This window comes from Sinocyclocheilus rhinocerous, unplaced genomic scaffold (assembly GCF_001515625.1).
Source record: "Sinocyclocheilus rhinocerous isolate Xijiao unplaced genomic scaffold, SAMN03320098_v1.1 scaffold738, whole genome shotgun sequence".
NCBI classification, from domain to species: domain Eukaryota; kingdom Metazoa; phylum Chordata; class Actinopteri; order Cypriniformes; family Cyprinidae; genus Sinocyclocheilus; species Sinocyclocheilus rhinocerous.
The window spans coordinates 675,736-687,751 of NW_015633949.1; the positions used below are offsets into that span (position 1 = coordinate 675,736).

At 39.1% G+C, this 12,016-nt stretch overlaps 1 protein-coding gene across 1 annotated transcript; it reads left to right on the plus strand.

Annotated features, from left to right (window-relative positions):
- Positions 1-1,160: 1,160 nt before the first annotated feature.
- On the plus strand, positions 1,161-10,634 carry LOC107744794 (pre-rRNA-processing protein TSR1 homolog). The gene is made up of 15 exons (XM_016558620.1): positions 1,161-1,353; positions 1,788-1,891; positions 1,983-2,211; positions 3,094-3,228; positions 3,331-3,779; positions 4,515-4,665; positions 5,573-5,748; positions 6,930-7,165; positions 7,804-7,963; positions 8,113-8,223; positions 8,705-8,837; positions 9,098-9,214; positions 9,314-9,454; positions 9,554-9,628; positions 10,349-10,634. Exons 1-15 carry the CDS (start codon positions 1,236-1,238, stop codon positions 10,525-10,527), a joined length of 2,514 nt encoding a protein of 837 aa, XP_016414106.1. The 5' UTR covers positions 1,161-1,235; the 3' UTR covers positions 10,528-10,634.
- Positions 10,635-12,016: the final 1,382 nt, after the last annotated feature.

Genomic DNA, 12,016 nt, shown 5'->3' on the forward strand with positions numbered 1-12,016 from the left:
TGTCACTGTATCCAGGCTAACAGAGGGTTTTGAGACTTATGAAGCCTGTTTTATGAATGGGATTTAAAGAGCAATGCTTCATCCTGTTGATGTCATTATAGAGACACTGGTGTGTTATAGTGATTCAACATAAAACAGTAAAGAAATTCTCTAGGGACTAAATGACCCATTTGACATCCCACTTAATAAATACACTTTGCATGAACTCTCGGTGTTTGTCATATGTTTAGATAATATCTCTTTTTTTGTGTGCTAGGAATGATTTATGATTTCCTCTAAGTAAATTAATCTGTTTTAAAAATGGCTATGGCTATGAATGGAGGACGCATCATTTGTTTTCTTGTTTTATGGTTTTTATATAAAATAATACAACTCAAGAGCATGATTCAATCAGAAACCATGCTGAAATTAAATTGCTCAAAAAAAAAAAAAACATGAGACAAGCTGTCCTGCATTGATGGTAATGAGAAATTAATGTGCGCTTTATACCTCCCAGGATTTCCTGAGAAAAAAGGGAATGTACATGTACTGTAAAATCCAGCTCACAGTCTTTTTTTTTTTTTTTTTACAGGGTTTTGTGCCTTTTATTTTTAGGGCAATGGAATGAGAATAAAGAAGGGATCAGGATGCTGGATTCAATGTGCATGGAATTGTGCACTACCCACTGCACCACAGCTCTGACAGCTTGCAGACATATTTAATGCTGTAAATAACATGTGTGCATCTATGTTTGTCTATTAAGAAATAAAAAAGCTAGACATATCCTGTATAATATAATATTTGTAAGATTTCATATTAATAAAAAAGCATACATTGGAAAACTACCATAATGCATACAAACAATTGATTTTAAATACTTTACAAGCACTTTACAATATAAATCATATATTAACAAACAAAAACAGTAATGTTTTTCCCCCACATTATTGCATTGTTATAAAAATAATTTCAGAATGCTAAAAATCTTATTAGTCCTAAAAAATAGGCTTCATCTCCTTTAAGCTAAATTTTTGGGATTAAAAATAATAATAGCCATGAGATTCACTAGAGATGTTAGTAAATCGTATAAAAAAAGATTAACAGCCCTGCGTCCCTTGTATCTATGGGAGGGTGATGCGGCTGATCAACAGTAGGTGGCACGCGCGCACTTTATTAGTCAGTGGCGATTCTGCAGAAGGAAAGTCAGGCGCGTGGATATGACGTCATTAAAGTTTACATGTGCGGCATGACAGAAAATGGCTGCAGGAGGCGAGCAACAGCAGGCGCACAGGCCTGGAGCTTATAAACAGAAAAACAAACAGCACAAGCATGGAAAACACCGAACTAAAGGCGAGATCGGACGGGAGAACAAGGGTATGTCTGATGAGTTTATTAATAAATACACACGCGCGATCCGTCTCGTGGGCAGTGCCTGTCTAGCTGAACACGTGTTTAAAGACCCGAGAAGTGATCAATGAGACTTTATATTAAAGTTTTTCTATGCATGCAATTTATACGTTTAACTTTACCCCTGCTGACAAAAACAACTTTTGCCAGCCTAAGATGCTTGATGGTCTTAACTGATTTAAGCTGGTCTCTCAGCCTGAGCAGCTCAGAAGTGCCAAAGCCTCTAGAAAACAAGCCTGACCAGGCTGAGAGGCCCCCCCCGAGGGGCTATAAAGGGTTCTCATAGACACAATTCATGCTTAGAAAATCATGTGATGTGCTGATCAATTCTGTGCCGTAATCATTATGAAGTGTATTAATGTAAAGTGCAACAAAGTAAACATGACTCCTAATCAAATTAGGTAGGGTTGCTGTCATGGCTCTCACCAAGAAACAGAGAAGAGAGGGGAGGAAAATGGACCGCAGAAACAAAGCCAACCAGCTGCGGCGCAACAAAAAAGACTCGGTAAAGTAAACATTATAGTCTTCTACAGGGTTTACAGACTGGTCATTAGCTGACTTACTCATCTCTTTTTGGGTGTTGATGATGATGGCAGGTGCTGACAGAGAAAAGGAAACTGGGCAGCAGGGATGGCCCCCCTCATCTTGTGGCAGTCATAGCTCTTCACTCAGGAGTGGATGCTGGAGCTGTCACAAAAATACTGAGAGGTGAAGGAGTTGGTGGTGTCGTGCATGAAGATCAAGGAGTCACTGGGGCCAAGGACAGTTTTGGTCTTGTTCTCCCCCGCTTTAAACAGAGATTAATTTTCTACAGGCCAGACACGGGTAAATAAATGCAAATGATGCACAGTGGAATTTCTAACGTCTGACACTATACTGCTTTTACTCCAGTCTTCAGTGCCACGACAGAAATCATTCTAATATGCTTATTGGGTGCTCAAGAAACACATGTTGAAAACACTTGTGCTGCACGGGATTCTTTGATGCATAGGAAATTCAAAAAGATCAGCATTTATTTGAAATAGGAATCTTTATAACGTTATAAAAGTCTTCACTGACACTTTTGATCAATTTAATGAATATTACCCCCCACCCCTCAAAAAAAAAACAAAAAAAAAAACAAAACTTGCTGCCCTCAAACTTTTGAATGGTAGATGTGTGAACTTACTAACATTTTTGTGAAATGATTTGCCTGAAAAGTGTGCTTGTGTTTAGGGATGCACAATATAGAGATACTATATATAATATACACTACAGGTACATCTTAATAAATTAGAATGTCGTGAAAAAGTTTATTTATTTCAGTAATTCAACTCAAATTGTGAAACTCGTGTATTAAATAAATTCAATGCACACAGTAGGGCTGCACGATAAATCGCATGCGATATTTAAAGCGCATCTTGTCAGTAAAGCCATTCTTTAATCAGCGGTAAATCTCCATCACCTGCGGGCTTTCACATGGAGCAGCATTAACTACACAGAGCCGTTGTTCACCGACAAGCTGCGCAAAACATCCGCAAAATATGATCGTGGTTTTGCGCAGCTTGTCGGTGAACAACAATGTTTTTTTTATTGGTCTTATGAAGTATTCTAATTTGTTGAGATCTGTGTTATATTTTCTGTGTTATGTTTTTCTCTATATTTCAAGTGTGTGTAGCTTAAGAAGGTACATACTTTTTGGGGCTATCTTGTTTTGACTCTTTCCAGCTGACTTGCATTCACTCCTGGATGTGGCAAAGATTGCAGACAGTTTGGTGTTTGTGTTGGAGTCAACTGAAGGTTGGGACAGCTATGGAGACTACTGCCTGTCTTGTCTCTTTACCCAGGGCTTGCCAAGTCATGGTAAGATCGTTTATAGAGTTTAGCAGTCATTATGCACCGATATTTAATAGAATGTCACAATTGACCAACCAGAATCAATTCTTCTTCCTCTTTGCCCTGCAGCACTGGTGTGTCAGGGAGTGGCTGATCTAGCGGTGAAGAAACGCACCGAGTCTCGGAGAGCGCTCTCCCGTTTGGTAGAGTCTTTTTTCCCAGAACCGCGTTTCTTCCCTGTGGACAGCGAGCAGGATGCCACGTTATTGCTGAGGCACCTGTCAGCACAGAAACAGAGACGGCTGGGCTTCCGCTCTCGCCGCTCACACCTGCTGGCTCAGAGAGCCACATATATACCGAACACCAGCCAGGATGGGACAGGGAGCCCAGCCACAGGGTTAGGGACCCTCAGTGTGTCAGGATATATTCGAGGCTGTCCTCTGCAAGTCAACAGGCTGGTGCATATCACGGGTCACGGAGACTTTCAGCTCAGCCAGATCGATGCTCCTGCAGATCCTCTACCCATAGTGACAGCAGCTCCTCGCCCCGTGAAGCCAGGACGAGATGTAGAGATGACGGTTAGAGGCTACGTTTTTGTTGAGAGATTTTATAAGGATTTATTGTAATTTATTTGTTCATCATTTCATGTAAGATGATTTGTAATTTATCAATGTGCAATTTGTTTATGCAATTATTCACTCTTCATTAATTCCAAGTTCAACACTATATCCTAACAGGCGCAGCAAGCGATAAAAGCAGTGGTTCACAAACTTTTTGACTTCAAGGCCACAACAATATTTGAAGCCCCCTTCCTCCTTAAAATGAAGGCTTAATGATGCCCTTAATATTAACGGTCCCCTTAATTATTGGGTTAATGAATAATTAGAAGTGTTAATTATTACTGGTGTGAAGAATTAATAATCAGAATTTTAAAAAGTGATTTATTCACAATTTCTACTTGATGAGATATTTTAGAGCTTGGCTTAGTAGGAAAAAAGTATATTGATTATAAAAATGCCTATGGTATTTTAAGATTTTATTAATTTACATGAGTTTTTCAGGTCTAGAAATCACACTTTTATAATTAATTTAAAACTCGTTGGTCTAAAATCCTGGTCCATATGACTCTTAAAAATCAATGTTCTGGATGCCTGTGATTTTGTGCTGTCATGTAACATTTTCACTTTCATTGTGGACTGACTACTTACTCGATGCTGAAGACCGATCTTTTGTTGTATCTACTTGATTTATCGTATGATGTTTGTTTATTAAGATTAGGATGTTATATATTTTTCCTTGTACGTGTCCTATAGGATGGTGGTGATGGGGATATGAAAGGGGATGTTCGGGTGTTGATGAAAGCAGACCCTGAGAAGAGGGAGAGCCTGCAGGTGGAGGCAGAAGTGGATCCCATGGATGGGGAGCAGACGTGGCCCACAGAAGCAGAGCTGGAGGAGGCAGAAGGTACTACCCTGTTCACACCAGGTTTATTATTGCTGATTAAAACTATTGAAAACATTGTTAATTGAAATAAAATATAAATATTAGGTGAAAAACTTTAAATGAAAATTTGAAATGTTGCCTTTGCAACTAACTGAAATAAGTTTAAGTTGAAACTCTAACATTACTGGAAATAAATAAAAACTAAAACTGAAATAAAAAAAGAACAATTCAAAAATTATGAAAAGTCACATTAAAAATTACAACAACAAAAAAAAACCTAAAGTTAAACTAAAAGCCAAAAACATAAATGCTAATTTATAATATTAATTATACTATAATTGTATAAAAATAATAATAAAATATTGCATACTGACAGCATCAAATCAGATATCAATCCAGAAGTCTTTTCTTTTTAGTGTCCAGTGACTGCAATGCAATGTTGCGGCAACCAATAGAAATGAATACATCCGATCCATCTCTTGTGAGATAATTTAGTCAAGTGTCAGCAAGACTGAAAAGTTAATATTAGTGTGAGTGGTACATTGTTCTATATGATTTGTGTCTGCCCACATACAGGGATGTATTTGAAGGCATTCTGAATGAGTTCAGATCATGCATTGATAACTTCTCATCTTGTTCATGATATGATGTATTATGCACTGCTGCAACTCATATGCAAAGACTTTTCTCCTCCAGAATATTTGTTTTTAGCTCAGGAAAATTGATTGATTGTCAACACAGAGTGAGATCTTTTTTTAGTGGCAGTACATCTCATTTGTGGTCAGTGCAACCCACCAACAGCAGTAGGCAGCAAGAATGCATACTAGTGACCTAAATGGATAGATAGAAAAATTAATATTTAGAATCTCTTTATGGACAATACTGATATTTTGCAAACTGTTGAAGTGATCTACTCCTTCATATTTAGAGGCCAGAAAGAAAAGGAGAGTGATGAAGGTACCAAAGGGGACCTCTGACTACCAGGCCACATGGATCATTGATGATGCTGAGCAGGAGGAGGAGGATAATGATGTTGACAGCTGGGATGATGATGATGAAGATGGAATGATGGAAGATGAAATGGATGGTGATGATGAATCTCAGGTGAGTTTTTGTTATTTTGACACAGGCCAGTCACAGGTTTTTGATGAAGCATTTCCTTTAGAGGAGCACATCCTCTGCCATAACCATATACCTAGAAACAGGAAACTATTAAGGGTGGTCAGCCAAAATAAATTACACGGAAACTGTAAAAAAAAAAGCATGCATATAGATGAGGGATGTGTTTTTTTGTTTGTTTGTTTTTTCATACTAAAACAGATTTTCAGATTTTTTTGACCTGATATGCATGACCCAAATGAATTGCGTAAATTGGAGGGGAAAAATTGTATTTTGTTATTATTATTGTATAGTCTTGGGATGGGGGGGGGGGCATGTTTTCATTGTTTTTTTGTCTTTAGCTGATCACATGCCTGACTGTAGGTTTCTTTTTATTCTATGAACAATTACACCTCCTACCCTGGGAAGAAAGCAGGCTTTGTTATGTATGTTTGTTGCTATGGCAGCCTGCGAGGTGGCAGCGGAAGTGACCAATCAGGAGCGAGCTTGGCAAAAGCGGGTTAAACCCAAGTGCATCTAACTGCCCGATAATGATTGAAGGTCTAAATAAAATCGAAGGATGGGCACGGCGCGGGCGGAACAGTGCATACGTGACTGTGCGCTCTGGTGGAGAGGCACTGTTTGTTTTCTCAATGTCTGCTGCTTGGCCTTAGTGCCAGGCATCTCCACGCAACAATAGTGTTTGGAGAGGGAGTCCCGAGAGAAGCCTTCTGTCTTCCTGCTCTTTGGACAGAACTTCCTGTCGAGACTTGCGGAGGGGGTGGTCATTTATTTATACCAGCTGGGCTTGAAAGAACAAGGGGAAGCTTGACATGTATGGAAGCTCTGGTCCATTTATTTTCTTTAATCATAATTAGCATGCGTTTGAAGTCTTGGGGCACACCAAAGGAGACTTTTCAATGCAAGATGTTAACAATAGGGAAGTGGTACTACAGATGATTACAGAGATTATTTTTATTACTGCACCTGCGATTGTTCTACAGGTTGACCCCACAGGGGGGTTAATGCACCCCAGCGGTATGTCTTGTCCTTTTCCCCATCTCGGTCACTCGGCTGTCTGTTTAGTGGACTTCAAAGAAATGGCATGGTTTGTTTGGGTTTGCTAGACTCTACATGGATGTATGTCTCTAGAGAAATGTTTTTACATGCTTTTCTTCCTCTCTAAGGATGCTGGGTCTGAATGCGCTTCTGAAGGAGACGATGACGACGGGGAAGAAGAAGAAGAAGAAGAAGAAGAGGAGGAGATCAGTTCCACCGGACGCACCGGAGCCGATCAGAAGTATGACGAAGGCATGGATGAGGCCGAGGAGGGAGAAGGCCTGAGGAGATACAGAGAGGCACGTGCTAATGAGATGTTCCCCGATGAAGTTGACACTCCCCTAGATGTCTCAGCCAAGACACGGTAAGACCCAGGACAGTTCTAGCCATGCATCTTTGAAAAGTTAAAGTTTGAAACTTTAAAAGGAAAGTTCACACAAAAATTAAAATCTTCTTTTATTTGCCCTCATGTTGTTTCAACTCATGTTTTTGTTTTGTGCGTGGAACTCAAAAATTAGTTATAAATGAGATATTTTCCATACAGTGCTTTTAGAGGTGAGCAGATATTAAAATGACCCATTACCAATAAACCAATAATTATTTTCATGTTATAGCCAGTATTAAAATTCAGTACTATTTGGTTAAAATAATTGAAAAATAAATATTGAATTAAAATATCACAATATTTTAATGTTTACTATGAAAATTTGGATAATCATTTGGATATCTGCTATGTGTTATTAAATATAAAAAAAATAATGTCTTTAAAGATTAAATGAGTATTAGATGATGTTAAAGGTAATCTAAATGTTACAAATAGTTTAAATAAGCACACATGATTAAATATCCAGTAAAATCGGTTGATATGATGAATAAAAAAAAAAAAATATATATAAAACAGTAATATTGTTAAGTATTAATACAATTTCAAATAACTATTTTCTTGAAATTTTCAGCAGCCAAGGTTCCTACTCTGCTGACTACTCTGTTCTGTATGTTCAGGTTCCAGAAGTTCAGAGGTCTGAAGAGTTTCCGTTCCTCCCCATGGGACCCCCTGGAGAATCTGCCTCTCGACTACTCACGCATCTATCAGTTCCAGAACTTTGAGCGCATGCGTCGCAGAATACTAGCAGATGCCGCTAACGAGGAGGAAGGAGCAATGGTTTGTATGGGGGGAAAGGGAGTGAAAGGGGTGTTGGTTAGAAAGTTCTCACAAATATAACAGATTTTGTGGGTTTGTCCCAGAAACGTTGGTGTTTCACTGTTTACCCTAGGAATTTATTTGGAAATGTCCACCTTTTATTCCTGCAGGTAGGCTGGTATGTGACACTTCATATTTTGGACGTTCCTCCCTCAGCAATGGAGAGCTTCCAAACCGGCAAACCATTAGTTCTGGTGTCGCTGCTACCACATGAACAGAAGGTACTTACAGCTTAGAGGATTCTTGAAAACACTTTTATAACGATTACTTATAAATATTATAATATAAAAATTTCCCAAAGGGTTAAATTTACTAACAATGTTTCAGTTTTGAAGTACTGCTCAGTTTAAATCATAGACTGTATAAAAACATGGACGTAGTGTCCATGACGTCACCCGTAGGTTTCTGAGGAGCAGTTTTGAAGCTCAAAGTGGGCGGAGCCGGCGGTCGGCATCTTGGAAGCGCGTCACATGGATAATCGAAAATGGGCAAAGAGGCGGGAGCTGGTTGCTGAAACCACACCCACCTAGCTCGACGCCGGTGACAGCAGCGGCAATCCACCTGTCACTCAAGTGGCCACGCCCTTAATTATGCTGAACTTTAAGGCTTAATATAAGAGAGACCGGAAGGTTGCCGCTTGGTTTAAATGCATTCTTTCACAAGTAATTGTAGTCAGTATTGAAACAATTGTCTGTTTTGCAGATGTCAGTGATGCATATGTTGGTGCGGCAGCACCCGAGCAACACAGAACCAATCAAGTCTAAAGAAGACCTGGTGTTTCAGTGCGGTTTCAGACGCTTCAGAGCTTCAGCCATCTTTTCACAGCACACTTCTGGTAATAACAGCCTATAGAGATCATCACATTCTTCATATTTAGAGGTCTTTCTTTATAGGACTGTCAAGTCCAGGACTATGGTTGATTTGTGTCTGAACGTGTGTCAATTGTCAGACTCAAAGTAACAAGATTTTTTATTTTTGGGTGAACTATCCTTTTAAAAAAGTTTTTTTTTGTCTGTTCACATAATGTATCTGAAAGGTTTAAGTCCCAATAAATGCCTTTAGTGATATTAAATCAGTTTTTTTTTCTGTTTTCAGCTGATAAACACAAGATGGAGCGGTTTCTGCGTTCTGATGCTCCTACAGTGATGTCTGTCTATGCCCCCATTACCTTCCCTACCACCGGTGTTCTGGTCTTCAAACAGAGAGACAATGGTGGGGAGAATCATACAAAACATTTTAACTCAAAAAGAGAACTGCCTTCACCAGTACAGCAGCATGTGCTACAGCTTTTTTGTTTTACCTTTACCGCAGGTATGCAGGACCTGGTGGCCACAGGTACTCTTTTGAGCTGTGATCCTCAGCGTGTGGTGTTGAAGAGAATCGTGCTGAGCGGACACCCTTTCAAAATCAATCGGCGCTCTGCTGTGGTCCGTTACATGTTCTTCAACAGAGGTGAGAAGGAAGGCATTAGTCATTTCCTGTTTACCTTTAGATGTGTGCGTAGAATGCTAACAATGATTGAGTCCAACACAAAGCATTTCTCTTTTGCAGATGATATTCTGTGGTTTAAGCCAGTAGAACTACGTACAAAATGGGGACGAAGAGGACACATTAAGGAAGCATTAGGTAAAAACAAAATATTAATTATGGAGAAAAACATTTAATGAACTTAACATTTATTATCGTTTTGAACAGTAAGACATAGCTCAAAGATTTTAATCCATATTCAACATTTATTAATGGTTTATTATTTGTAATCCACAATTATTAATTATTATTAATAAAATAATTACGTTTAATAATATAATAAACTATCATTATCATTAAGTCATAATATTTTTAAAGAATAATTACAAAAATTATTTTGTGTATTTAATTAAGCATATTTATTATTATTAGTAGTAGTAGTAGTAATAGTAATTTTATTATTAATTATAAAATAATTATCACAATCAGAAATAAAAGGGAAAAAAAATCTTCTTTTAAAATACATTTATCTTGCCATAAAAATAGCCATAGATGCTGATATGGCAATAAAAATAAACACATAATAAATACAAAAGTAATCAGTATTGTGGTATTGCAGTAAAAGCAATAATATTGCTAAAACAATATTGGTAATTCTTTTTTTTTGTTTAAACCTTAACTGGGCAGAAAATATACAGACTTTAAAATAAAAGATACAGAAAATATAAGGACTTTGAATAATTGTAACAAAATGTACTAGCTGGTCTAGTTTTAAATTGGGGAGAAAAAGGAAAAAGTACATTCTTAAAAAATGTGGAACGTTAGGTACCACTGTCTCAAAGTATGTTATGACTCACTTCTGTTTGTGTGCTTTCGCAGGTACTCACGGCCACATGAAGTGTGTATTTGACAATCAGCTGCGCTCTCAGGACACAGTGCTGATGAACCTGTATAAGAGGGTGTATCCGCACTGGACCTACGACCCTTATGTCCCAGCCCCTCTGCCCTGGGTCAAGAGAGAGCAGCCACCGGCCCTCTGTGACATTGACATGGAGTAGAGGCAGGAAGTTATGAACTGAAAGCAATGGAAGCATAACATGACACTGACTGCTTGTGTCACAGGATACTCGGATATTAATTCTCTGTACTTCAATTGACAATTAAATGCCTATATATAAGTTCTGTGCTTGTTTTAGTGTTCTTAAAGCATTTTCCATAAAAAGGTCCCTCAGTAGCCACTAGATGGCAAACAAGTATTAGTGAAAATGGTTTCCACAGAGTAAGAGTTTGACAAGTGTTAAATGCCTTTTTGAGGCAATTTGACAAGTCTGGGATGTTTTTAATGATTACAGACGTAATGGCATTGCCTACTATTTATAGCCTCAGGTTGACAACCCATGAAATAACTTCTCAAACACAGAACATTTTTGTTAGGCACTAAATGCATCCTTAGCAGTGTTGCGGAGTAGCACCGAAAAAGAAAAACACTGAACTGAACTAAATTCCAGCCTAAACCCAAAGTCAGAGCATCTTGTGATTTTACGAGGGAGGCAGTGGCGAAAACCCGCATCTAAACTCTCATTGTAAATACTGTCATTGCAATCTTTTATTTCTCATCATTTAGCTCAAACCAAACCTCGTGTTGGAATATTATCTCCCTCAAGTATATCCTCAACAACTGCAGCCTTTACTGTCCTCTGGCTGCCATCATTCAGAATCGCTGGCAATGGTGAGGGATGATTATCACTGGTGAGCGAATGCATAGCGACCATAATTTACGCTGCAATGCATGCTGCCATATGCAGATGACAGTGAGGTTCTATGGGCCTTTATGGCACAGATGGAGAGTGTATGTGTGCCGTCTGCGCTGTTATTCTCCTTCATTCCTACAGACTCTTCCACCACTCCCTCTCCCTGGTGGTTCCCTGACCTGAAGCCCCCTTTTCACCTGGATCCCGCTGAAGACATAATGGGTGAAAGATTTTTCCATTGGAAGAAGAATGAATGAGAGAGAATGAAAAAAAAAACAGAGGGAGATGGATTGCAGGGGAGGAAGAGATAAGAGGAGAACCACTGAGTGTTTAAATTGAATGTAAAACAGAGATTGTGCAGGAGTATAATTTAAATGCCACTCAGTTGGGAAAACAAGAATAAGCAAATATGTTTGAGAGTAGGAGGAGGGGGATGGGGATGGAAGGGAGTGAGAAGGAGATGGAGAGCAAGAGTGGCTGGCGTTTATGGATAGCAGATGTGGCGCTGTGGGATTTTGGCAGGGGCCAATGGTGCCTGAGTCCTGCACTGGCTGGGTGGCACCGGGGTGAGAGTGAGGTCAGCGCACCGCAGCACACAGCCCATAAAACACCGCAAGAGAGACGCACACACAGAGAGGGCCGCCAGCCTGGGACGGCGATGGCACAGAACATTGACAAACACTTACAAAGCACATGAAGAACCCTTCAAATCTACTGGAGCAACAGCTTCAGATAACTCATCTGCTAGCTGAACGTTTAAAGACCGCAATAAAAAATATAGAAAACAATGAAATCA

What these genes read in the sequence shown, in the direction of transcription:
- LOC107744794 (XM_016558620.1), top strand. Translation starts at nt 1,236, where the DNA reads ATGGCTGCAGGAGGCGAGCAACAGCAGGCGCACAGGCCTGGAGCTTAT. An exon ending in GGCGCAACAAAAAAGACTCG is followed by an intron (nt 1,892 to 1,982) that starts GTAAAGTAAACA and finishes TGATGATGGCAG; the next exon opens with GTGCTGACAGAGAAAAGGAA. An exon ending in TGCTACCACATGAACAGAAG is followed by an intron (nt 8,224 to 8,704) that starts GTACTTACAGCT and finishes TCTGTTTTGCAG; the next exon opens with ATGTCAGTGATGCATATGTT.